The sequence below is a fragment of the Lissotriton helveticus genome, chromosome 8, assembly GCF_964261635.1.
Source record: "Lissotriton helveticus chromosome 8, aLisHel1.1, whole genome shotgun sequence".
NCBI lineage: Eukaryota > Metazoa > Chordata > Amphibia > Caudata > Salamandridae > Lissotriton > Lissotriton helveticus.
In genome coordinates this window covers 160,088,309-160,115,657 of record NC_136069.1, presented here as the reverse complement: position 1 = coordinate 160,115,657, position 27,349 = coordinate 160,088,309, and the positions used below count along the sequence as shown (strand labels likewise).

Sequence of the window (27,349 nt, the reverse complement as noted above, 5' to 3'; positions counted from 1 at the left end):
GATAACTGCATCCAGATAGAGATTAATTTCTTATTTTTCATCTGTTTGACCTCGTTGAGAGCTGTACCCCTGAAGCAAAGATGCTGATCTCATGCTTCAGCAAAGGCATTGTGGCACATTGTGCAGCTGGAACTATTGCATTTGTGCTTTAAAATGAACCTACCTCAACTTTCTTATACAAGAGTAACCCTGTGCGTAGTACTACGCAACGTTCGCGTAGCGTGCGTAGTTGGCGCTACTATGCGAATTACACGGAGCACAGAGCAAAAACGCGTAGCGTAGCAGTCATTTTTTGCTTGCTCGCAATCCTCAACATCAAGTTGGCGACCGCAAGCGAGCAAAATTAACATCCCGGCGAAACTTTTTCCTTGTTCGCGATCAGCAACAAGTTGCCTGTCACGAGCGTGGAAAATAAAGCTCCCGGCGAGATTCTCCACGCGGGGATGTCAGGTTTCTCATTGCGAGTGGTCGCGTATGATCGAGACCGCTCGTGTCGAGAAAATACCAGTCAGCGTTGAGAATGTTGCCGCTCGAGTACAAATCTACTCGAGGGGCACAAAAGAACGCTTGCACTGTGCAAGATGCCGTTTGCAATGAGTGCACAATGCAGACAAACATCTGGCACTGTGCAATCAGTGTGAACAACATTTTCCCTACCACACTATGCAGTGTGCGTAGCTACGCGTAGCGCTACTACGCAAACTATGCCCAGGGTTATACAAGAGGTTGGTTCCTCTGCACGCTGTACACTTTTAACTGCATTTAGGTCTTAATGCGAATCTTACAACAAACAACTTCAAGGTTTTTCTGCCTTAGTATACCTTCCATGCCTCATTTTAACACTTGTTGCCCTGCACCTCGGCTCTCCACTGTGTTTGCCTGAAGTTTGAAACACACTCCAGGGACTATGCCCAGCAACCTCGTCATAGATGTCAGTGAACAAGAAGAGTGCTGCCTCACTTTTCACTCCTTAACCATAGACTCATTTCTCCTCTGCAATTCCTTCTTCCTTAATGGCCTCCCCATAGTACCATATCTGTTAGCTCCCCTGAAGCTCTAAGGCCACCCAACAACCCTCCTCCCAATAACCTCTTCTCACACATTTCTCCCCCCCTTTGCATTATCCAAACATGGTACCAATGTAAACTTGCTGCACGCTCCCAAAGTTCTTCACTTGGCATGACAGATCAGTATGTAATAAGAGACAAATGTGCTTAACTGACATATATTTAAAAAAAAAAGTGATGGAGCCCACATCTGTTGCTGTTGATTGCTGGGGTACCAAAGGGGATGATGGATGGAGCGCTTGAGCAAATTAAACACTCACCCCCAGTCAACTGATCTGAGTTTAATCCATCATCATTCTTTAGCTCATTGTGCCTCATGGTAGCAGTCCAGCCCGAACTGCCAAGCCAGGTCTTCACTGGACCGGTAACAAATACCAAAGAGGCGAAGGGGGTCATTACAATGTCAAGCAGAATAACTTCCACTCGACACAGACTTGGTTATGGGACCAACCGACCAATGGGTTGCATTCCTATATTTCACTATAGGAGCATGCATTACGGCCATAAACCGGCCGAAATGCATGCTCCCATAGTGAAATGGGCTATGTGGTTCATCCCTGCACCCTGTGGCAGGCACCTCAAGGTGCCAGCCACAAGGAGCAGGGATCAACAGGGTGGCACCATAGGTGGCCCCTTGGCCTCCAACCGGATGCCGTGCACCCAAGGGGGCCCTGCTGTGGGGCCCCAAACAAGCCTTCCGACAGTCTCAATTTCGGACAGACCGGCATGGAAATCATGATGGAAACCGTCATCTTAATTTCAAGGGCGGAGAGGGCCGCCCTTGAGATTACTACCAGTCTTCTGACTGGCTGACAGGCGCTCCAAGCCTATCGGAAGCCAGCCGGAATGAGCGGTAGGTTTCATTTCAGACTGCCTCCATAGTAATGAGGTGGTCAGAAAGGAAACAGAACAGCCAATTACGATGCAGCCGTAAAGGCTCTGACGATAGTTCGGAGCTTATACGAGCCACATCAGTCGGAGCCTTTATGAGCCATATCGTAATATGCCCCTTAGTCTTGGTTTCACCTCAAACTCTTTCTGACCCCACTCTAAATTTCCTGTGTCTTTATGTCGCATTTAAGGATACATTACCATCCCGCTTTCTTCCTTTATTATGGTTTTCACTGCTTTCTTTTTTCTCCCTTTTCAGTCTTTTTTACTCTGATGATAAAAAGTAATTCCCAGTCCCCTAAAAAATGTGTGCCTGTACCTTCTTGCAACCATCTACACAAACTAAGCACTGTTTAGGTAAGCTCAATGCTCTATGGTTTGCTTTTTTAGAGATTTACTACAATATGTCACTCCCAGTGGTCAGGTCAGACTAAGACAGAAAATAGTCCCCGGCACCGAAATGGCTGCATTAGTGAATCAGATAGCTAAAAAACGGCCCAAAATTATCAGATTAGGGCAGTAGTGTTTTTTTTTTTTAGTGTTAAAGGATAAAGTGTATTTAAAAGAAAAGTAATAACAATCCTATAATATAGCAAGGCAGTACACATAGCAGAGAAAACAGCACAATCATTAGTATGATATATTAAATATCGAAAAAGGCTAAAAGCAGAAAGGAAAAGAAGGTAGAGAGTGGGAAATAAAGAAAAATGAAAAAGCAGATGTAAACAGGGAAAAAATAGATAAATACAGGACTTTAGTGAATCCTAAAACAAACCCTTAATGCACAGAGGTAATAAAAGCCTAAAGTTGAGTACAAAATGCTAACCAGCAACAATATCAATAAAACAATGCAAATAATGCTTGACACAGTCAAGGAGAGTTAGGAACCTTTTCAACTAATGGTTGGTGGAAATTGGCAGCTAAAGTGGAGGAATCCAGAAAAACTGTTACTAGTAAACAAATGAGGTCTAGTTTGATAGCAGGCGCAAGTGATTTAACATATGCTCTATCTAGTCTATGGTTATAGCAGATGCCACACCACCAGCAATGAAATGGATTTCTTAACCAAGTTTTCCGATGCTTAGTTATTTGTTGAAAGGCAACTGAAAGTAATACATCTAAAATATCAACATTTAACAAGCCTCAAATTCAAATCATTCAAAAGACTTCCTAAAATAAATGTATAAAAGTAAATGCTACATGAGAATTAAATATTGCATTTATATGCTTCCAAACTTGCAGCCAAAACCGATATCTGCATGGACATTGAAATAAAAAGGATTTTCAGGTCAAGGTAAATTTATTGGATTAAATTCATGTAAAGTAGTTGGGTTAACCAGAAGTCAATTGTAAATGGAAAATAAAGTTTGGTCTGCATTAGCTGCCTGGGAAGATTTACGCATCTTACGCTAGATTTTATTCAATAAAGGAACTGAAAAAGAAGTATTTAAGTCTTGTTCACTTGTGTAATTTTACCTCTGTCTTTCCACGAGTGTCAGAAGCATTAATGGTACTTTAAATACAGGATGCCGTAGGGACAGACACAAGTAAATTTGCTACTTGGGGTAGTAGTATTGGGTGAGTTGTTAGATTGCAGTATGTAGCGGGATTTGGAAATAACAGAAATAAATTAATCAATGATGTATTATAAGAGAATGGGAGATCAAAAAGTGACTAAGGAAGGGAGAAGGAAAGAAAAGAGTCATTGTGGATACGTTGATGCACATTGATCAAGTTGATGGACGTGCATGGCCAAAACAGTAAGTGACTAACACAGACAGCAGGAACTGTGAAAGGAGGGAGAAGTCTGTGCATACCGGTTTTTCATCTCCGCCATACTTCTGCAGCTCTGGCTATGACCACAACCAGTGACACTGAACTATGGGTGGAAGGGTGGTGCAGGGCTTGCAGGCTTACCTCATCAGCAGTTTATGCCTCTCTAACACCCCTCCAACCCACCAAACACATATATCCTAGGGAGAGGTATTGGAGAGGAAGTGTGGGGGGCTGTACATGCCTACCCTGTAAAGTTGACAGCAGTGAGTGTTTATAGTCCGCTGCCGCTATATGGTCTACAATACACAGGTCAATATTACACTTTTCTAAAGCAATTTAAACCAATCTGGAAACACCATTGTTGGACTAACAACACAAGGTTTCCGGGAAGAAGATCCCTGCCTCAAGTGCCACAGTAAAAATCAAATATATAATTCAGGACTTCACAGCAGAATGAGCCAAAGAAAAGGGTTTTTAACAGTTGGGTTTGCGTGCTTAGTTGATACTCAATGAATTGCGAGTTGCAATAGAGGAGTTGCTAATGGCTTCCAATTCTTGTCTTGAAAATGTTAAATAAATGACACTCTAATCAAGGTATGCACCTTTTATTAAAGTATTCATGCAATACATTACATATCAAGAGAACATGATATATTTTATGGCTAAAAATCATTACAAGTGAACTTGAACTGGTGCATTAAAACATACACAGTAAAAGCAATAATTCACAGCATTATCTGTAATAAAATACATAAATAGATATGTACATATAAATACAGAAGTAAGTATTCATGCAACTTGCACAAGTACACAGATGTACGGTATACATGCAACTAGCGGAGATATTATATACACAGTATATTTGTATTAATCTTGTATCACAATTCAGCTTATTTTATGTCATTGCGCACTTTGACGTGAACGCAGTTGAAATATAATATTATATACTTTTGATATTGGATATAGAAGGAACCTTGCTGCTAATCGTCCAGCATTACTTATTCCATGTGGTCTTCAATGGGGACCAAGAGTAGGAGTGTCACCAACCTGGGGGTATATATATTTATATATAGAAAAGATATACTGCATTACTCACCATAGTCCTTGGTGAAAAACAGTAGGGTGTTGCCAGAGTACCACCTGCGAATAGATCCCATTCTATTTTACTTTCGATTAAATAAACGGGTTTTGACGGACAGCTCAGATTTTTGTTTGAAAAAGTCCAGTCTAATTTTGTATAGTAAAAGTTTCCCAATACAAAAGTACATCATCAATGCCCTAAAGCGACACTGTCAAAGTATCATACTTGACAAATATAAATATTGAGAAAGATACTGAACGTATACATGTTATTTACGTGTTTTTTTTATGTCGCTGTGGCAATATTTCTTCGTGGCACAGCACATACTACATTGAGAAATTGCTAATTCGAATTAAGTGAACATGCACATCTCTGTCACAAGTTTTAGAAGAATACTATTTGGTGGCTTTTTATTCATATCTACTTTTGGGAAAGAAAAATATGTAGCTATATTTTCTTGACTTGGTTCAGGTTTGTCAGCTAGCCACAAAGTGCATAAAAGGCATGAATACAAAGGACAACTTCATTATCCCCTTTTGAAGGCAAAAAGCCCAACGCATCCACTGCGAAAAAGGGTCTTGACAGCAAAGGTATGGCCAACGGCAAATCTGGATTAAAAGGTACTGTGAACGAATGGGTGTATGTGGTTTGGTCCACAGTGTTCAAACTAAAAACAAAGCAAGGACGGATTGGGAGGACGTCCTGCATCAGCTCAGATTTTTTTCAGTGGTTTTATAGTTAATTAATCAAGCTGAATAAGTCATAGAATGTCCAAAAACAGATCATGTCACGGTGTGCAGGAGAACTAGGGGAGAATCTTCATATTCAAGCTACCAGTACAAAACTTGCCACTCAAAACCTCCAACAAAGATACAAGCTTGATCTCCTAGCCCACAACAGATTTTTGTTTGAGAAATCCTTCCTGGATAAGCTTCCTGGTTTAGGACATTGCCCCTGTACAGCTAGAATATGTGTTCTGCAGAAGAAAGTCTGTTCTGTGTCAAAGGGCACCGGTGGCAAAGCCAATAACACTGTCCACTTTGTCCAAGAGCGATATAAAAAGGAACTCTAGGATAAGTTAGTACAAGTTTCACTTTCCTACTGTGGTGTCAACCATTGTTACATTACAAAGTAATATGAGTTTATAAATGTAGACATTGTTTAAGAACTACAGAAGGGGACTGAATGCGCAATGTCCATTGGAAATGTTGCAAAGACTGACATTATCTTACATGGTTCTCTAGGATACCCTGACATATGTTGCATTACAGCCACGAAGTAGATTTACCACGGAACTTTATCTGACCTGCTCAGGTAACATCTGTAATGAAAGAGAAAATAAAGTTTCTTTTGAAATTCCAGTGTGTCTCATGTGAAGATGTTTACCAACTAGCAAAAAACAACTCCTTCTACAGACAAGTGAATTCAACCACAATCCTTCCATAAAAAGTCCATGTAATGTCCTTCGTGGGAACATCAGAAGTATTAAGCAACTGGAAATCGGGATGAAGAGGCTGTATCATAATGCTGAGATGTCCCTGTTCCACATTCTAGTACAAAATGAGGCTTAAAGTATACTGCTTTTGAGTGAGGACAACGAACCTGTACTACTGCAAAGCGGCAGCTGATATTGGGATTCAACCTCGGACTCAGAAAGATGAACACTTTCCGAGCTCCCAAGATCATCTTCAGAGAAGACCCTCTCGGAGGGCAAGCACGTATTAGTCATCTCCTCAAGCAGTAGCTTAACAGTGGCTTTGTGTCCATTTAGAGTGGCAAGAAGTAAAGAAGTGTGCCCTTCTGCTGTAGTCGCTTCAATATCGGCACCATGGTGAAGTAGAAGTCTGGCAGTGCTGGTGTGACCCGTTTCAGCAGCCACGTGAAGAGGTGTCTTGAAATGAGAGCTCCGCATGTTCACATCGGAGTGAAGTTTGACCAATATGCGGGCAACTCGGTAGTGTCCTCTTTGTGCTGCCAAGTGAAGAGGGGATTTCCCATTCACTGTCTGCACATCCAGGCTTAAATTGCTTACAATGTGCTGATTCGCGAGGAGTTTTACGATGGGTAGGTGACCCTGCCAGGCAGCGTAATGCAAAGGTACCCAACCATCTTTTGCTTTTACGGAAATGTCAACGCCCCTTCTTAAGAGAACACGCACTACAGTCTCCTGCCCATGCTGGCATGCGACATGCATGGGTGTCCGTCCATCAAAGTCCACTTCATCCACAGATGCATTCTTCTCCAGTAGCAATCTGGTACTGGATTCGTCTCCATTTTGAGCTGCAAAGTGGAGAGCGGTCCACTGATCTTCATCCTTGGCATTCACATTAATCTTCCTTCCCAAGAGGATCTCTACTATGCTTTTGAACTTCTTCTCCACGGCCACATGGAGAGGCGTTGATCCTCTCCGGTTTGTCAGGTTAGGGTTTGCATTGTACAAGAGAAGCCACTTGACACATTCTTCTTGGCCAGCCTCCACTGCCAAGTGCAAAAGGCCTGAGCTACCATCAAGGACCAGATCAACATCCTGTGGCTGAAGAATTTTCATCAGTTTGCCGGTATCTCCGGCCAGAATGGCCTCCGAGAGTTTCTTCTTCTGGAGCTCAGTTGCACCAGTATCTGAAAGAGATTAAAAAGGCATTAAGATCAGCATTGATCGATGGAGGAGCTGAAAATGCAATATTCAACCATACTAGATCAAAATATTTATCTTTCAATGCTTAAAACTGGAAGGGGTTTCTTGGCCTGAAACCAGTATAAACACTTAAGCCAAAACTATTACCAACTCAAACAGCATAGTACGCACATTCCTTACAAACATGAAGCATTAAGATACTAAGTGGTTGAAAGGAGCAATATACAATTTATCAAGAAGCATCTTCTGTCCATACAGCAACACTTTGCTTATGGAGAATAGGTGGCAACTCTATTCAAGCAGGGCTCTTGCATGTGTGAGGAGACACATGAGCAATGGATACAATGATGTAGATCCAGAAAAAGGCTTCTCCTGGACATTAGCAGGGACGCAGGATGGTATTTGTGCGCCAGCACTTCCATTTGAAAAGTCAGTCACACCTATTCGAACAACTCATCTCTACAACTCAATTCACATGAAGACCTACCCAAGCATATTATATTACAGCCATCGCTAGAACTTTTGGGTTCCTACTGTCACAATGCACAACGTAACATTTGCGTTTGCTTGCTAACCACAGCTGTTTCTTTACCATTCTTTACCATTCTTCACCTTTTCAAACAGCATGATCTCATAATGTAAAAAAGTAAATTCAGTTTAGATCACTCTAGGACTACGTATGGCTGTAAATATTTTGGGGTCTTACCAATAAACAGCAAGCATCACTACAAAAATGCACTATATTTTTCCATTCTATCACGCATCGCTTTATTAAAAATAATCGCCACAGCTTACCAAGGCCATACGGGTCCTTCTCAAAAGACAGAGATAGTGAACCTCTGGAGGAGAAGGCAGAATCCACAGATGATATCCCAGAAAGCCTTTTATCGCTGGATCCAATATTGGAGTGAGACACCGAGTGACTGAGTCCTTCTGGACCCTCCATGGTCTGTGAAATTCCTGAATCCAGCCGAGACAACAATTCAGAGAGGCTGTAGTCCTTGTCAAAAGGCGGTGTGGACTGTCGTCTCAGCTGGGGAGACATCATCTGCATTTCCTACAAAGGAAGAACACGGGCCTATGAATTACCTTGATTCATGATGTTTGCCATTTCATGAAGTCACCCTTGAAATGACCAACCAAATTATAGCACAAGACACAAGAACATACATCTTCCCAGTGCATCAATGTAGATGGTGTCGCAGAGAAACGGGGAGCAGGAGATGGGGCAGAAACCACCACCTCATTGAGGACTGTTAGGAAACAGCCTCCAATTTCAGGGTCTGAAGTCCAACAGAAGGCAATCTCCAAAATTAAAAATAAACCTCAAAAGGAATCTTTCTTTCTTTGGGGGTCTATTTTTAACTCAAACATGCAAAGCACCTATTATTATTTGCGTATATCCAGTAGTCGAAAAACGAATCCAAGTATTCAAATATTGTTGCAAGTGTATGATATTTCAGGCCTAAGTTTCGTAAAAACATTTTTTCCTGATTCAGAATTCACAATTTTCCATCTGTCTACTTGCAAGTCCACTTAGCTAGCTAGTTTGCAAGTAGGTGCATTTATGCTAGGGCCCATCTGGGAGGATCATGACAGGAAAAAGTCCCTTCCCGAGAAAGAAGGAGGTAAAAGAAACTGAAGACTGTGGCCAGCAAGAGGTATGATGGATACAGTAGGGTATGACCAGAGTAAGGGTCACAAGATCTGTGGATTGTTCAGTTCTGTTGCAGTCCTTACCACGATTTGATAAGCGGAGATAGAAGCTAGTCCATATGTGGTTATGGAGCTGTGATGACCCATGTTTTGCTGCTGGAGGCACAAGATTGCTTAATCAATGAACTTTTAAGGTTGAAAGAAGATCTGAAAAGTTTGCAGATCATAAAACTGGTGTAGTTGGTCTATGCTTGAGTAACAAATGATGGATGGAATTCTTTTGCTCACCACACCCAGCCTTCTGTCCATCAATTCTTCTTTTTGCGTTTGTCCATGTTTGAACAGAGCAGTTACATGGAGTAAGCGATGCTCAGAGGACAATACTCCTGGAGCCGATGTACTCTTTGGGATATGTAATAAGGTTTCCTTTTTACATTTACCTCAGGCAAAGGTACTAAACTGTGTTCTGATATTTTCAAGAAAAATACTTTTCATAATTTGGGACTCTACCAGAGAAGCCTGAAGACTACAAAATAATATGAAGTCCAGAGGTTCCTTCCACCAACATAGACATGACCACATTGGTACCATGCTCTCGTCATAGGCTTTCATTCAGCAACCCCATGCATTCCAGTTCTAGCTCATGTACACTGAAAAAAATTAAATTACTGTGGATGCCGTAGAGGTACCAAAATCACTATTAAATAGCTAGAAAAACAAATGAGACTTGGCCAAAAAGTTTTAGAGTGGCCCTGCAGGTGAAAAATGGTTTGAAAGGCAAGTCTAGGTGTTCATCGATTGAGATTATAGTAGTTATAGATAAAGTATCAATTATTGTACTAGTTTCCTTTCAAAACTACTTAAGATTCTTCTATAATTCAAACTACTTATGATTCTTATATCATTTAAGTCAATAGATTTGGCCGATGGAAACTGCCAAAACCTCAACTTTCCTACTTTTTTTTATTTTGTTGTTGGATGGGATTTGGAGGTGGAATATTTCTCTCGGCCCCTAAAACTCCCATAAGGGGGGTAGGGGTGAGCTTGCTTGGTATTCTTTTTCAGAACGGTTATTATTTGCAATCGAGCACTGTACCTAGAGATCAGTTATTGATCAACTCACACGTTTGCCATTCACACCAATTGTGGACTCACAGCAACATATCAAGGACAAAATAATCATCAGGGGATGTGAAGAGTGAACAGTGCTACATCCTCGACTCCACCCTCTCCATGACCAGGCAAGTCAATGCCGTTTCCGCGTCCTGCTTTAACACCCTCAGAATGCTCCGCAGGATCTTCAAATGGATCCCCTCAGACACGAGAAAAGCCGTCACCCAGGCCCTCATCACCAGCAGACTCTACTACGGGAATGCCCTCTACTCAGGAACAACAACTAAGCTCCTGAGACGACTACAACGAATCCAGAACGCCTCGGCACGACTGATCCTCGACGTCTCCCGACTCAGCCACATCACACCCCACCTAAGAGGCCTGCACTGGCTCCCCGTTAACAAGAGGATCACCTTCAAACTCCTCATCCACGCACACAAAGCACTACACAACACCGGACCTACATACCTCAACAACAGACTCAGCTTCCACACCCCCACCCGAAGCCTCCGCTCAGCCAACCTCGCCACAGTCTCTCTCATCCAGAAAGCCACCACCGGTGGCAGATCTTTTTCCTACCTCGCCGGCAAGACCTGGAACACTCTCCCTACCAGCCTACGACAGACCCAGGACCTGCTGGCCTTCAGAAGACTTCTCTTCGATCAGTAGCGCCCACCTCCCCCTCCCCCCCCCCAGCGCCTTGAGACCCTCACGGGTATGTAGCGCGCTTAAGAAGTACAGTGATTGATTGAAGAGTCAGCAGCAGTAACCTCAGATTTTTTTATTTCATTAAAGGGGATATGTTACCTCTGAATTAGAGTCCTGGTAATTCTGAACGCCGGGGTCCTGCTGCATGGTTTCTTTGTGCTCATCTTCCAGTTTTCCACACAGATCCTCAGTCTCAGACGTGATTTCTACACAAACGAAAAAGGAAGTGTTTTGAGTGACTAAGAAATTCTCACATCACTCTAACACACTCCTCTGCAAAGTTACTCATTGCAAACTAACTGAAGCCCACAGATCGAAATAAGAAATCGTTTTACTATTATTTCAGATACATTAATTCGGAGTTAGACTAATTTCATACCATAAATTAAGATTAATCGGACAGGCTTTTGTGTCTATAGGTCTACTTTATTTAAAAACAAAAAAGGCTTGAGAAGTCCCTTAAAATAAAAAGTGTAAAGTAAAAATGCATACAATGAAGGGAACTAAATTGAACTCCTTATGAAAGAGGGAAACTGTAGTCAGTTTATTGTATAGTTAATAAAATCATTACATAAAAACACCGAAAGTACTGATAAATCATTCCATTATAACTTACAAACATTCTAATAGTGATAATTTAAAACATGATTACTTCATTTATAATCCGTACACAAAAGAGGGAAAGCCTCACAACTGATGAACTGCTAGCATTTTAAGAGGTCAAATTAACTGGTCTAATATATATATATATATATATATATATAGTATATATATATATATATATATATATATATATATATATATATATATGTGAACACCGGAATCCCTCAATCCTCGGGATATACCTTCAACGAGAGCACACGGAGCCAGTATCTCGTGGTTGAGCCAGATTTATTAGGATTTCTCTGCAAAAAACAATAAGCTCACAAACGCGTTTCGGCGTTTCCGCCTTCGTCATTGTGTTTAACGGAAGCGGTGTGCGCACCCGTTACACTTCTCCAATTTCATATAACTCACCCAATGGGAGGCTCCAATGAGACTTCTGGGAAGTGTAGTGCGGAAAGCACACAATCAAGTCCTGTATGGACTCCACGAGTGGGCCCGTCCTCGATCCCATGTACGGCTGCTACTTCACTGCCGTGACCCCCACGTTAACGGGGTGGTGCATACTCTGCGGCTGGACTGCCGCATATAGATTCACGCTCCAAGGTTGTCCACCTTATGAGTAGCACGCGAGCAGCAGCTTTATTTATGTGTAGGTGAGGACGGGGATCCGCTCGTAGACGCCGCTCCGTAATGGATCTGCCCGACGCGTTTCGAAGCTCCATCTGCTTCTCTTCAGGGGCTTTAACGGAAGCGGTGTGCGCACCCGTTACACTTCTCCAATTTCATATAACTCACCCAATGGGAGGCTCCAATGAGACTTCTGGGAAGTGTAGTGCGGAAAGCACACAATCAAGTCCTGTATGGACTCCACGAGTGGGCCCGTCCTCGATCCCATGTACGGCTGCTACTTCACTGCCGTGACCCCCACGTTAACGGGGTGGTGCATACTCTGCGGCTGGACTGCCGCATATAGATTCACGCTCCAAGGTTGTCCACCTTATGAGTAGCACGCGAGCAGCAGCTTTATTTATGTGTAGGTGAGGACGGGGATCCGCTCGTAGACGCCGCTCCGTAATGGATCTGCCCGACGCGTTTCGAAGCTCCATCTGCTTCTCTTCAGGGGCTTTAACGGAAGCGGTGTGCGCACCCGTTACACTTCTCCAATTTCATATAACTCACCCAATGGGAGGCTCCAATGAGACTTCTGGGAAGTGTAGTGCGGAAAGCACACAATCAAGTCCTTTATGGACTCCACGAGTGGGCCGCAGAGTATGCACCACCCCGTTAACGTGGGGGTCACGGCAGTGAAGTAGCAGCCGTACATGGGATCGAGGACGGGCCCACTCGTGGAGTCCATACAGGACTTGATTGTGTGCTTTCCGCACTACACTTCCCAGAAGTCTCATTGGAGCCTCCCATTGGCGGGTGAGTTATATGAAATTGGAGAAGTGTAACGGGTGCGCACACCGCTTCCGTTAAAGCCCCTGAAGAGAAGCAGATGGAGCTTCGAAACGCGTCGGGCAGATCCATTACGGAGCGGCGTCTACGAGCGGATACCCGTCCTCACCTACACATAAATAAAGCTGCTGCTCGCGTGCTACTCATAAGGTGGACAACCTTGGAGCGTGAATATATATATATATATATATATATATATCAAAGTGGAAGAGGATCTACACCCAGGTGAATCGGCGCAACCCTTGCATCACATGGATATATTAGTAGGATCCTCGTCCACTAGTACCATCAGTGACATGCTTCATCATTGGATCCTCACCCACTTCACCTAGTGTAATTTGGTAGACTCAACGGGGTTCTAAGAGGAGCTCTTACTAAAACCTAAGTGAGAGTTAAAAAAGCCTTCGGGGTTCCTAATTCTGGTTTATTGATAAGTCCTTTAGCTGGGATAAAAGCAGTGTGATGTTCTAGGAGTGCAATGACCCCTAACATCTATAGCTCAGTAAGGTCGACATGTTTCAGCCTGTTACCAGTGCCACTCAGGGTCGGCAGGCTTTCTTTAGGACCAACTAAATCTGATGATTTTCTACAGATTGTGTTACATACCAACTCCTAATGCTGGCTTACACAGTACGCTAAACAAGAAGAATGCAGTCATACAGACCACATAGGACCTTTTCCCTCTAATGCAGTGGCGTAACGAAAGCTGAGGGGGTCCCCCTGCACGCAACACAAATGGGCCCCGCTCCGTATTTAATCCGGAGCTCTCAGGCCTGAGTACTGCGCTGAGGGGACCCCCTGTCTTACGCCCCTGCTCTAATGGTCGGACTCCTAAATATTCAGGCTCCATAAGGTAGTGGGGATGGGACGAGCCCTGTAGTCACACTTACACCAAGGGACATCATCCTCCCTTGCATCTATTCAGCTCCGCGCATCCCAGCAACAATTACAACATTTAGACAATTCAAATGAATCAGTTGCCCAATGTCCCCTTTCTGCGTGGCTTTGGTGCAGTCAAATGGAATCTGCAGAGTTTTATGGGTACGGTCAAAGGCACTGTGGTCAGAAGATTTTACGATGTTGTACTCTAAGTGCTGGGACCATAAATTGTGTAACATGTATTATTCCTCATATAGTAGAACTAAAGGGGACTAAGAGTTAAGCATAAAACATCCAATTTTACTTGAAGTGCATGGTCTATCAGTCCCGGATACAATTATTTATTTGGTCTATTTATTCTCCACCAGTGTGCTGTAAAAGTGCAGGTGCGGATAAATGTTGTGATTTTACTTTAAAGACTGTTTTTGATCTACGTCTGGACATTATTTTATGCTCAGTCTAACACATGCTGGTACCCACTTAGTCCTTGTTTTTGAAAGTTCCTTAAAGTGCGTTATAAGATTAAAATGACATCGTTTTCATGAAGCAAACCTGAACAGACCCTAATACAAAATGTCTCCAAGCCAATTCTTCACCAGACTCAGATATTTTGTTCCCCGACAGGCTGGGGAGGTCTTAAGGCACCACTCAGCCAGGAAATGACAGCTTGCCTGCAGGTACGAATACGCAATCGCCAATAAAAAGTGGTTTAAGTAGCTTCCTGCTTTGTCCCGTAACTGCTGGACAGGTGCAAAAAGTGTGGGTGATTGTTTCTGATTTATATCCTCATAAACGACAACTTGATTGTGACGAACAGCTCATCCGTGTCAGTATGAGGCCTTTTGTGTCAAATTGCCCGAAGCGAAACCGCATAAACAAGAGTTTTAGAGCCGGTGAAGAATGGGTTATCAAGGAGGCTTGGGGCCTGGGGCTTTCAAACTCTGATATGTGTTGACAACTGTCCAAGCGTGCCGTCTCTATGCAAAGGAGTGCTAGTCCTGCAGTTGAGACAAGGACATTGAGGACAAAGACAAGGACTTGGCAGAGGTATCGCTTATTCCAAAGAAGACTGCTCTTTCCATGGGACTTGCCCAAGCTGCTTTAAAGCCAGGACCTTCTATTGCAACCCTAGGTAGTGTCCCCAAGATGTAGTTTAAAAAATAAATTAAAAAGTTATCATGTGCGCCTCTATTTCCAGCCAGCGCAGATTATTCAGGGAGGCACTCGCTGAAGCACGGAATGGCAGTGATGTTAGCCAATGGCTGAAGTGGGCTGACCTGTTGCTCCACGTTGTATGCTGCAGTGGGCTTAAGAAATGTTTTAATGACATTAACAAAACAATGGAGGTAGAGGGCGGGCTTAAAGGAGTATATTTTACATATAACTTTAGTAAAATCGAAAAGGTCTTACCAAACACTAGACCTGAAAAAGATACACCTTGACATATGTCTTGGTATTGGTTCTGTGTGTTTGTCACTGCATGCAAAGTGCTCGCTCAATACAACAATAAAAACAACTGGTGTCAAGTGGGGTTAAAACAACAAGTTGCTGTGTTTCGCCAAGGAGAAGGGCGGGAGGTAGAATGCAGGTGGAAGTGTGCGGCATTAAAGTTAACTCACAGAGTCAGCACTTTTGTCGGTGAGTTAGTGACGAGGGAGGGGCGAGTTCTGGAAAGGTACAGGGCTGTTAAAAATGCGCGTGCACTGCCACACGCCCAACCGAGCTCACTTCACGCGTTATACCCCCTTTGTCAAGTCATGTTACTTGGTGAAAAGATGAGCTGCTGCCCGAATGTAAACAATGCCAGCGGCCTCTTCTGCAGACCTCTCCCGGGACGATCAGCGCCTCAGAAGCCAAGAAGATGTCACATTACATTGTTTTTTTATTGCACGCTTTATTAAAGCGCTCTAGTTACCTTCTCCAACCAGTTCTGTTTTTATGCAATTGCGCTATGCAAGCTGGGACCTGTTGGTCCTTCCGACCGAGAAGTAAAGCAAAAAGTAAAGTTCCATAATTCAGACTGCTCCTGTCACAAAGCTGAAGGCAGCGGCGGACCTTGGCTACCACGGGCGGGCAATTTGCAGGTGATAGAAGCAACATGTATTAGTGTACTTTTTGATAGCACATGGTATCGCCCCCCCCCCCCCCCCCCGAAGCCCTATTACGAGTACAGGTGCTATTTATCCCGCCTGATAACTATACCACTACCACGTTATTTATCGGGTGCAATAAATAGCACCTATTATTATGAGTTTCTGGGGAATAACTTTGGATTGCGGTGTTTAACGCACCAAAATCCGCACACATGATACACCAAATAGCATATGGCTTTACACTGTTACATTTTGGCAAGTTTGACCTGGCAATATGAAACGAAGGTTGAGGTATTTAACAATAGTTAACAAATGTATTAAATACAACCAAAGCCGTACTCACGACCCTGTCCAAACGGGGGTTAGCGCAAAAACAACGACCTCCTCGAAATCAGGCCCTTTGTGTTCCACGAGTAAACGCCCCACTGCCTGCTACTCTTTCTCAGTCGCTGAATGATGAAAGGCGGGATCGGCCCTGTTGTCAGGCTAAAGGTGGATGGCGAGCCCTTAAATCCACTGAGCCATCCCACTGGCTTTTAAAACAAAAGTGCAGATTCAGCCGTTGACTTGTGGGAGCTACTTTCATCCATCAAATCTAAACCCCTGCAGTAAGGAACGTGGACACTACACAAAACGACTATTATCCCGTTTCACAGAGAGAAAACTATTGGCATCGCCGGCAGACAGGGACATATCTTGCAAGAGTAGAAGTAATCAGTGCTATTGCATTTAAAATGAGAAAATAAAAAAATAAAAATAATTTCGGTATTGCTCCTCACAATTGAAACTATTTAAGAAAGGTAAATGTCCTGTGTATGAACGATGACCCAATGGCCACTGCTTAACAGAGGGGAGAGTGTACAGAGTTCTTGAATTTTGCTAGAAAATGAAGGCTTGGCTGTTCACCTAATTCTCTGCCCATGCGACTGGTCCATAACCATTTAAGAGGTGTGTCTCCTTCAAATAAAGAGGGTCAGATTTAGCACTCCGGTGCGGCAGCTAAAACCACAGGCGTAAGGTGCAGCGTGGCAGCCAGTGCTTAATTTGAGCCGGGGGTGCCCACAGCCATTCATTTTTGGGGATTAGCACTTATTTGAACTCGTCGGAAATTTCCCACAAGAAAGAGAAGGAAACACACACAAAGAGGAAAGAAGGATAAAGAAAAAGAGGGAAAACCTTCACAAAGCGAGACGGAGGATTCAAAACGAAGAAGCATCAATATTCGGCGCACCGACATTTCATAGCATCGGCCAGAGGCTTCTGGGCAGAGTTTCGAGTACCAGCTCTCATTCTTTCACAAATTAAGCACCGTTGGCAGCATTCCTGTGTGGAGCATGAGGCATGTTGAGGTCTACAAGATACCCTTGCCTCTCTTCCTGCCAATATCAGGTGCCCTTGTGCCAACATAGGCATAGAAATGCTAAAGCGATGATACAGCTCGACTAGCCACCTCTTTCTTCCCTTTTTCTCTCTTTTGCCTGTCCTTTCTTCTCCTATTATTGATCGCTTGCGTTAGTCTCATGTTATCCATGAAGCCGCATTACCCTCACTTCATGACTACATATGTAAAACTTTGCCTTGGATACCTTATGCCTGCCCTGTTTTAAGCTTTCTGTATTCCTTGTGAAAATCAAAGTATTTTGAAATATAAAAATTAAAAAAAATTACCTTGCCTCCCACTGTTCCCTTCCAAGCATTACCCTTCCCCTCGGGCATCAAGCGAGGCTCATGTCACCCTGTCCCCTTACAAGCATCACTCTTCTCCACCCACCCCTACTAGAGCTGTATCCACTGTGCTGCATGTCACCAGAAGTGAATGAAATTAAATGAAATTGGGTTTTGTAAAGCGCATTACTACCCGGAGGCCTCGTAGCGCTGTGGAACGGTAGGTTGGGAGGCTGCTCTGACTTTAATGGAAAAGAAGTGTTTTCAGATTTTTCCTAAACTTATGTAGGTCAGGTTCGCTGTGCAGTGTGGGTGGCAGGGAGTTCCAGACTGAGGCCGCATTCTGTGAGAAGGAGCGTCCACCCCATCTAGCCCGTTTGATTTTTTTTTGTGTGGCCAGAAAAGCTGTGCTTGAGCATAGTGATCTCGGCGGATGGTAGGGGGTGGCTAGGGAGCAAATCATTGCGGGAGCTTTCTTCCACATGGCCTTGTGCATTATGCACATCGCCTTGAATTTTACTCTGGCTTGGATGGGCAGCCAGTGTAGTTTCCTCAAGGCGGTGGCTCCTGAATGTCTTCGGGGGAGTCCAAGAAGAAGGCGGGCTGCCGCGTTCTGGGTTATTTATAGTCGTCTTATTGTGCTGGACGGTGCGCCTAAGTAGAGGGCATTCCCGTAATCAAGACGGGACAGAACAATGGCCTGGACCATTATTCTACGGGCTTGAAAAGGGAGGAGGGGCAGGACTTTCCTTAGCATCCTCAGCAGGCCAAAACATGTGGCAGAGAGTAATGTGGCCTGTTGATTGAAGCGTAGGGTCTCATCTAACCATATACCTAAGCTTTTAATCCGATCTTTTGGTTCTGGTGGGGTACCCATACAGATCGGCCAGTCAATGGTAGGTCTTGGTACTGTTGTGTTCCCTAGAAACATTATCTCTGTTTTGTCCCCATTTAGCTTCAGGTGGGACAAGGCCATCCATTTTGTTATCGCTTCTAGGCAGCCACTCAGATTGTGAGGAGTGCTGTCTGGGTGATTCAGGGATACCACCAGTTGTGTGTCGTCGGCGTAAGTTATGATTTCAAACCCAAATGGGTGCACGATTCCTGCCAGGGGTTCCATGTACACATTAAATAATGTGGGGCTCAGGGAGGAGCCCTGGGGCACACCCTGATTGAGGGGCCAGATTTTGGAGTGAATGGCCCCCTCCACTACCTGAAATGTGGGATCTTTCAGAAATTATCTTAGCCACGTGATAGCATTTCCTATCACTCCCAGATTTGTTAAACGGGAGATTAGGATGTTGTTGTTCACGGTGTCAAAGGCGGCACTCAAAACCAGCAACATGATTGCTGTGGTGCCGCCTTGATCCATGTGCTTGAAGTCTTCCCTCAGACAGTCAATTGCAATTATCGCCCATCCACCTAATGTCACTGGGCAGACGTACAGTGTGGCACCTCCAAGTCCTCGGTCCAAGGGCTATTTGCTCCCACCACCACAACCCACATCTCATACCTGCTCTGCCGGGACAGGTGCAGGGGGGGGGGGGGGGACATCCATTACGACGCGGTGTTTACACCGCACTACCATTACAACGCTGGTTTTGCAACGCAAGTCGTTACCACGACTTGTGCTGGAGGGCGCTCTAGGCTAAGGAATAGTAGATTTATTATTCCAACACCTTCCCTACTGTATGTAGGCTGGTGTTGGAATAGTAAATCTTACTATTCCTAAGTCCAGCACCCTACAGCGCAAGTCGTGGTAACGACTTGCGTTGTAAAACCAGCGTTGTACAAACCAGCGTTGTAATGGTAGTGCGGTGTAAACACCGCGTTGTATTGACATACAACCGGTGCAGGACCCAGTCATCCAAGCATCTTTCCTGCCACAGATGTCGAACCTACGCGACGTCCTAGGCAGGATATTCTGGCTGCAAGGACCGTGGGCCAGTTTGACTTTACTTCGGATGAAGTTGGGAAACATCCCTCAACTTTGCAAACCCATAGATCAAGCGCAGTCGGTCAGAGGAGGCATCACCCAGGATCTGCACATTAGCATCAAAACTTCTATATTTGCTTTTTGAAGCACCCATCAGACCCCTGATCTCACTATGTGGCCACCAAGAAGACAGCCGATATTACCATCTTGAACCCAATAATTAAATTAATGTCGGCTCCATTCTCCGGCATTTTGTCCAACTCTACAGAATCAAGAGGCTCCTCCGAATCTAGTGCCATCCCGCTGCATCTAAACAAAAAATTACAGCTACGATATATGGTGTGGGTTGAACAGCTGCATATTCAAGACCAGCACAGTCATTTACAGAATAGAAAGTAAAACACCCAATCGGGATGCTCGAAGTGCCCGGGGTGACTGCTGAAGAACTCTCCCAGACAAACGACTGGTAGAGAAAAACAGGGAGCAAGTCGCAGAATTTTCACAATCATACAATAATGGTATTATTAGCCTTGGCATTAGACTAACAATTGTTATAAGTCAGTAACGGTCAATGACTTGTTTTTTTTTACTCGATCTGCCATCATCAGTATATTAATATTTACTTTGGAATGTAAAAACACAACAGCCAGTTTGATTCCCCAAAAAGCAATGCATACTTGCAGGTTTTGGAAGGGTGGGAATGTCTTTCAGAACAGAGTAAGCCAACTATGAACATATTTGCACATCCTTGAGCAAGGAGACAGGGCTCAAAGAAGAAAGTTTGTATGAATTGCACAACTGTACTTATTGCTTTATGGAGTATAGCCGGTCAACACCCCTAGTTACTGTCCCTTACACACCATGAGGACCCTAGCCTGCAGCTGAGCACTGGGTCAATTGAAAGCCAATACCTATTGATATTGGCCACAGAGCCAGTCAATGCTAGATCATGCAAACATCCCTACTAAAAAACACAAACTTAAAGCACTGATCACTGCCTCCCCTTCTGCCGGTCCATTTAAGCCATTGCTTGTTCCCGGAAGCTTGTTGGCGAGTATGTACTTGTATTTTATAATCAATTTAACATTTGGAAAGCCTGTAAAAATAAATAACAGAATTGCACAGCCTTCTCATGTTGATCAGTCCTTTCTATACGGTGTAAATCGCTGGGAAGCCAGGTTATTTTTATCATTCCATTTAAATAAAATGCAAGGAATCTATTGGCAAATACCACCCGGATTCCTAAGTATTTCGAAATTTAAGTGCACCTCAGAGCAGTACATGCTTGCCTCATTCTGTCAGCCCTTTGCAGATTGTCAAATACATATTTCTCCAGGACAAGTAGGTTCAAGTGGTTCTTTGTGGGAGAGAACTCCAAGCAGGAGGACGTACCCTGAAATGTTGGGCGGTTCCGGGGTTCGCCCTGCCAGCAGCTCTCCATCAGCCTGATCAGCCGACTGCAGGCCTCGGGCCGGGATTTGGAAACTGGTGGGATCTCTGGTCGAAGCCCCGCCACCACCTTTGTCATGATGTGGTAAATATTGCCCTCCTCTGCAAAGGAAGAAAAGACATTGAAGCACACCAGATATCGAGACACAATGCCAACTTGCAGTGCCATCAAGTGCCTAGAAGGTTCTCAATTTGAACAGAAAAGTTATTGTGAAAATGGGATAACATTTTGAAAATATCTCCAGTTAGACGATCACCACCCGATTTCCCACCCAAAGAAGCATTGGCTTAAACCGAGGGCTAAATACACATGCAAGCTCTATTAAAGACCAATCAATGGAAAAGCACTTCTCTATCCCTGGCACACACAGCACTTACCTACGCTCTGGTTCCAGCATGCCGGGGCACCGCAAGTATACTCAGACCTGGGTCCTGAGCACGCTGCACCTTAGTTCTCCAGCTACACTCTACTGATAAGGACCAACGAGGGTCAAATTGATCTGGGGTCACTTGCATTTCCGTGCATAGGGGACATTGTCTAACTGTTCGGGTTGGACTGTCCCATTTGGGTACGGGCCAGGATTGATTTGCATATGATTGACCACCCTAACCCCTTCAGATAAGCTATAACAATGGAATGGAATGGAATGGAATGCTGGCCACCATAATTAGCAGTGGCAGAGTTTCCATTGGTACTTTCCTTCATAGCCCTGCTGTCCAGGGTCTTGAAGTCAGTTGCAGTAACAGAAAGAAAAGAGGGCTCTAAATAATGCGTATGTTTCTGTAGATTTTACTCCAATAGCTTGTCCATCCTCTAACCACTTAGCAACCAATCTGTCCCTATTGAAGGAAAAAGGGACCAATCCTGTGATGTCTCTTGGAGTCAAAGTGGGTGTAACATCACTTCCGCTACTACAGGCCTGTGAATCAATTCATTTCCATGAGTAAAAGGCAGTGATTGAACAACTGGCTGGTCCCTTTAGAAACTTAGTTCGATTGCTGATAACTAGTTCCAAGACTGTAGAGGTAAACCACTCCTTTTATGAGTCATACGATCATAGCAGGAAAGCGATTTACAGCAACAGGAAGTCGAACTATTAGCACCAGAGTGAACTTCCTGCACAGTCTGGATTCAGTGCAGAGAGCTGCTGACAAACACTGCGGGGGTAATACTAAAGAAGGAAAGGCTCCTGGCGGGAGTGGAGAGAGAATGTAGTTAAAAAGAGCCAATAAAAAAACTGCTAAATTGGAGAAAGTTATTGGGATAAAACAGGGCACCAAGGCAGGTTGCATTGCCAGTAGTCCTTCGGTCTGGCGGTAGCCAACAGTCGATTGGCATTATTAAAGCTTTTTGTTGTTTTGTCATGAGTTTTGCAAAACTTTGTAGGGGAAGCTGCTGGATGCCTACTTAAGGAATAAAACAAGGAGGTAATGGCTAAAATTATTTTTGGTCCAAAAAGCACCCTTTGGCATCGTAGTCCCTGGCACTGAATGAAACTACTATGCGTGTGGATGTGCTCCTTGAGAAGGGCACAATGCTGTTACTCACAGTGAAGTCAGCCAATCAATGAAGTGGGCTAACCTAGTGCCCCATGCTGGAATGGGCAGAAGAAAGATGTCAATGACACAGTAAGAGGCCAGTGGATGAAGAGAGCTGGCTGAAAGCCAGGTGAAATAAGCATATTATACACATAAACCTAGACGATTAAAAGATCTTGGCAAACGCTAGATCTAAAAACTGTCTTTTTTTAAATCACACCTCTCCAACAGAAGGACTTCTTACAGTCCCACAAATCTTTCAATGGCTGTGGTTCAAAGCTGTACCATACACAACACTGCCCTCAGGAACAAATTTACACAGTGGTGGCTAAAATATAAAGGTTCCCATTATTCTAGAAGGAAGTTTTCGGATGACCATTAAGCTTGAACGAGACGGCTGCGTCCATTCAAGTTTGGATCAGGGATAAAGTGTGCATTAAGGTTCGATGATGGACAAACGTGCTCAAGTGGTTTTAAAGGACTCACAGTACCAGCGACCCGTTTTCCACGATTAGTTCTTCCAAGTCTTATGGACATTTGAGACTAGATAGAATGTGTTGAACTCTGAAGCAATGCTGTGGTTCGACATCCACAAGGCCTAGTTTGGGGTAATTTCTGAGCTATAGGCATCCTCTCTTTGTTATCAAAGCACTGCAAGACCCTGCAACTCATGTGGCTTTGAAAGTAAAAGCAGTTGCCCCTGTCCACATGGGTCGATCTAAATTGCTGTGCATCTACGGGTTAATGAGTAAAGAGCAGCTTGCAGTGTGCTAGAGAAGAGGCTCAAAGAATGATTAAAGGTTTCCAAGTATACATCCATATTTGTGACCATTGCACTTAAATTTAACTAAACATATTCGTTTTTTAGAGAGTTTAAGGCTGTTTTAAGTTGCTTTTAAGTATTCACCATGGTGATAGGCAGGTGAAGGGCGAGCATAAGCTGTGTGACTAGACCCCATGGCTCCTCGCTTTACATTCAACAACTTGTGGATTAGAAAACACTGACTGGAGAGCTCTCTAGCATCTGGATTTGTGCAGAAGTGGCTCATGCAATGTTCATTGTATGTTTCCATTCAGATACTGCAGCCAGAATTTATATCCGAATGCAAAGAAAAACAGATACTACACAATGGGATCACTTTGGATTATTCTCTGCAATAAACACGAGAATGGAAAGGTAAATTTACAGATCAAAAGCCAAATATTGGTAAATTACCAACACCGAATACAAAGTGCCAAAATGAGGAATAACCAAGAACAGCGCACTTTGCTTCCATTTGTACTAATGTGTATTGTGTTGCGTATATTCTTCGATGAAGTCGAAAAAGGCCTGTTGAACCATCCTCTACTGCCCCCATGCCAAATAGCTCCAGCTTAGAATAAACCAATATTTCCCTACATAGGTGCAAAATAAAATAAAACTAGCTTTGCATACCTGCAAATGGCTTCTTCTGTGTTAGAATGCCCCAGATGACTATGGAAAAGCTGAAAGAAAACAAAAACGTATTATTGAACATTTTCTTGGAAAAATATATTTTGTTACAAGCTATTTAATGTTTCGTAGTGTCTTGCCACCCTAAAAGTGCCGGCCTACTCCCTGCCACCACGCAAAACCCACGAATTTATACATCACAGCATGAAGAAGGCGAAATGAAAAACATACTTATAAGTTTTTAAAGGAGGTGTATACTGGAACCCTATTCAATTCTCTTGATATGGGCACAATGAGCAAACAAACGTGAACCGTCAATATTAAATGCAGAGCATATAGTGTGAAAAATCACTGGAGGAGGTTGGGGAGGGGAGGGCTGTTGAGTCCAACTAACCAACAATTCGAACTAGTTTTGAACCACTCTGCTAAAACGGACATCACTCTATTACACGGAGCTGCCTCACTGTGGCGTTTTATAGTATGTCAAAAAAGTGATCAAGAAGAAATGTAAAAATTAAGTGTTTTTGGTCCGAGAAAATGGCTCTCTTTCGATAAAGGGCCTCTAGTATTTCAAGTATCAATACACTTGAATGAAAGGAATGTTAAACTCTCCTCCCCACCCTCCCGCATCTTCGCTCATAAAACAAACTAGGGAGGAAAGAGGGAACGAGTGAGAGGGGGAAAAGAGAGAGAGGGGGAAAAGAGAGAGAGGGGGAAAAGAGAGAGAGGGGGAAAAGAGAGAGAGGGGGAAGAGAGAGAGAGGGGGAAGAGAGAGAGAGGGGGAAGAGAGAGAGAGGGGGAAAAGAGTGAGAGGGGGAAAAGAGTGAGAGGGGGAAAAGAGTGAGGGGGAAAAGAGTGAGAGGGGGAAAAGAGTGAGAGGGGGAAAAGAGTGAGAGGGGGAAAAGAGTGAGAGGGGGAAAAGAGTGAGAGGGGGAAAAGAGTGAGAGGGGGAAAAGAGTGAGAGGGGGAAAAGAGTGAGAGGGGGAAAAGAGTGAGAGGGGGAAAAGAGTGAGAGGGGGAAAAGAGTGAGAGGGGGAAAAGAGTGAGAGGGGGAAAAGAGAGAGAGGGGGAAAAGAGAGAGAGGGGGAAAAGAGAGAGGGGGAAAAGAGAGGGGGGAAAAGAGTGAGAAGAGGATAAGAGGGAGAGAGGAAAAGAGGGAGAGAGGAAAAGAGGGAGAGAGTTAAAGAGGGAGAGAGTTAAAGAGGGAGAGAGGAAAAGAGGAAACGAGGGAGAAGACAAGAGTAAGAGTGAGGGAGAGAGTTAAAGAGGGAGAGAGGAAAAGAGGAAACGAGGGAGAAGACAAGAGTAAGAGTGAGGGAGAGAAGGGGAGAGAGGGAGAGAAAGGGGGAGAGGGAGAAAAAGGGCGGGGAGAAAGGGGGGAGAGAGAGGGAGAGAGGGATAGAAGGGGGAGAGGGATAGAAGAGGGGAGAGGGATAGAAGAGGGGAGAGGGATAGAAGAGGGGAGAGGGATAGAAGAGGGGAGAGGGATAGAAGAGGGGAGAGGGATAGGAGAGGGCTAGAAGAGGGGAGAGGGATAGAAGAGGGGAGAGGGATAGAAGAGGGGAGAGGGATAGAAGAGGGGAGAGGGATAGAAGGGGGAGAGGGATAGAAGAGGGGAGAGGGATAGAAGAGGGGAGAGGGATAGAAGGGGGGAGAGGGATAGAAGGGGGGAGAGGGATAGAAGGGGGGAGAGGGATAGAAGGGGGGAGAGGGATAGAAGGGGGGAGAGGGATAGAAGGGGGGAGAGGGATAGAAGGGGGGAGAGGGATAGAAGGAGGGAGAGAAAGGGGGGAGAGGGAGAGAAAGGGGGAGAGGGAAAGAGGGAGAGAGAGCGAGAGACTCTAAAATGTATCAACGGGACTGATGTTTTGGGATTGGGAAAACCTTGACCTTGTAAACCTATGTCCTACAATACGCCTATTATTACTAGAATGATTTCAATCACAAAGTGACAAGCATCTGTGTGTGAAAGGGAAGCCTTTGTTGTTTCCCAGAAGTTTAGGTGAATTTGTCACAGTGGTGAGCACACCCTGTTCCCTGTAGGGAAGGAGGACTGTGGAAAATTCACATTTGTTTCACAACATGAACACACATTTTCCACTTGGATAAATTACTCCCTCTAAGTAACCACATAGATTGGGGTTGCAAGAGGCAATTTCTGATACTTCCTGCGTACTATGGGACAGTGACAGGAAATGTCCGAAAATGCTCAAAAAAGTAGGACTTGGTGTGGTCCTTTTGGGAGCTCCTTTTACCTGCACTAACAAGTTACTGCAGCTGAGATTCACATGCACATTAAATATTAATAAATCATGCAGTGTTGTTAAATGGTATAGGCGACTTCCAATCGATGCACGATTTCAGAGTTAATTATTTCCAATTAAAGTGTTAAAATGTGCCAAACGCACAAAGTGTCAAAAGTGCTGATTTTCCTCGTTTTGTCATAATCCACCAGTCCAGCAACGTATCACCTGCACCCATGTACTTTGGTAAGGTCAGACATCAGTGCCGGACAATATATTTGATAAAACTGCATTCGAAATACCAAAATATCTCCAAAAATCAAGTCACTCTGGACAAGAAAATGACATATGCATTCAATGGCGGAGAAGGGAGGACTGGAATTGGTCCAGCATACTACCTCCCTAATATCGTAAATACACCTCCTGGTGTGCAGCCCCGAGAAAGTTCCCAAGTATTTATTGTGCTAAGGGGGCCAGATAAGGGTCAAACATAGCACCAATGTTTAGGAGCAAGAGTCCTCATCGGACACGTATGCTGAAGAGCTGCCTCAGGTGTCCAGACCCAGAGATTTTCGGGCCCCGTACGTTGCCGACATGTTGGCTAAGAGCAGAGACTGAGTCAATGTAAAAAATAAAGAGAACGGAGATGCATTGCGGGCGGAGCCGGGTGGTGGTGGGATCACCATAATTTGTATGGAGATGCATTGCGGGCGGAGCCGGGTGGTGGTGGGATCACCATAATTTGTATTGTATGGTGATGGGATGGGTTGTCATGCGGGAGTTTGTTGTATGGTTCCTTCTTATGTTGGTGTGTTTCAACGTGCCAACTACAATTGTATTCTGTACTAAGGTATAATAAATAAAAAAATAAAAAAATCCTCACCCACCAATTGGTGGCATGCTTCAACATTGGGTTCATGCTCCTCGTTGGGCTGGCGTGCCCGACCGGCCCCTTGGAAGAGGAGTGGGGGGGGGGGGGGGGGAGGAGCTTCTTTGCCAGAGATCTTGTTTCAAGAATTTGCGAGAATGCCTACATTTTTGAGTCCATAAATTTGAACAGAGTAGATTGGACGAAAAGGTGGGTGCTTCCCCTAATCTGGTGCGAGGAAGGGCCAGATAACT

At 44.2% G+C, this 27,349-nt stretch overlaps 1 protein-coding gene across 1 annotated transcript in view; it reads right to left on the bottom strand.

Moving 5' to 3' along the window:
• Positions 1-4,323: 4,323 nt before the first annotated feature.
• The window catches only part of RIPK4 (receptor interacting serine/threonine kinase 4), a 78,134-nt gene continuing 55,108 nt past the window's right edge, over positions 4,324-27,349 (bottom strand). The window contains exons 4-8 of the mRNA XM_078656812.1: positions 23,988-24,037; positions 20,957-21,115; positions 11,027-11,133; positions 8,246-8,507; positions 4,324-7,434 (exon numbers count right to left, since the gene is read on the bottom strand). Coding sequence (XP_078512938.1) covers positions 6,383-7,434; positions 8,246-8,507; positions 11,027-11,133; positions 20,957-21,115; positions 23,988-24,037 — 1,630 coding nt within the window. The 3' untranslated portion in view covers positions 4,324-6,382. The remainder of the gene's footprint in view (positions 7,435-8,245; positions 8,508-11,026; positions 11,134-20,956; positions 21,116-23,987; positions 24,038-27,349) is intronic.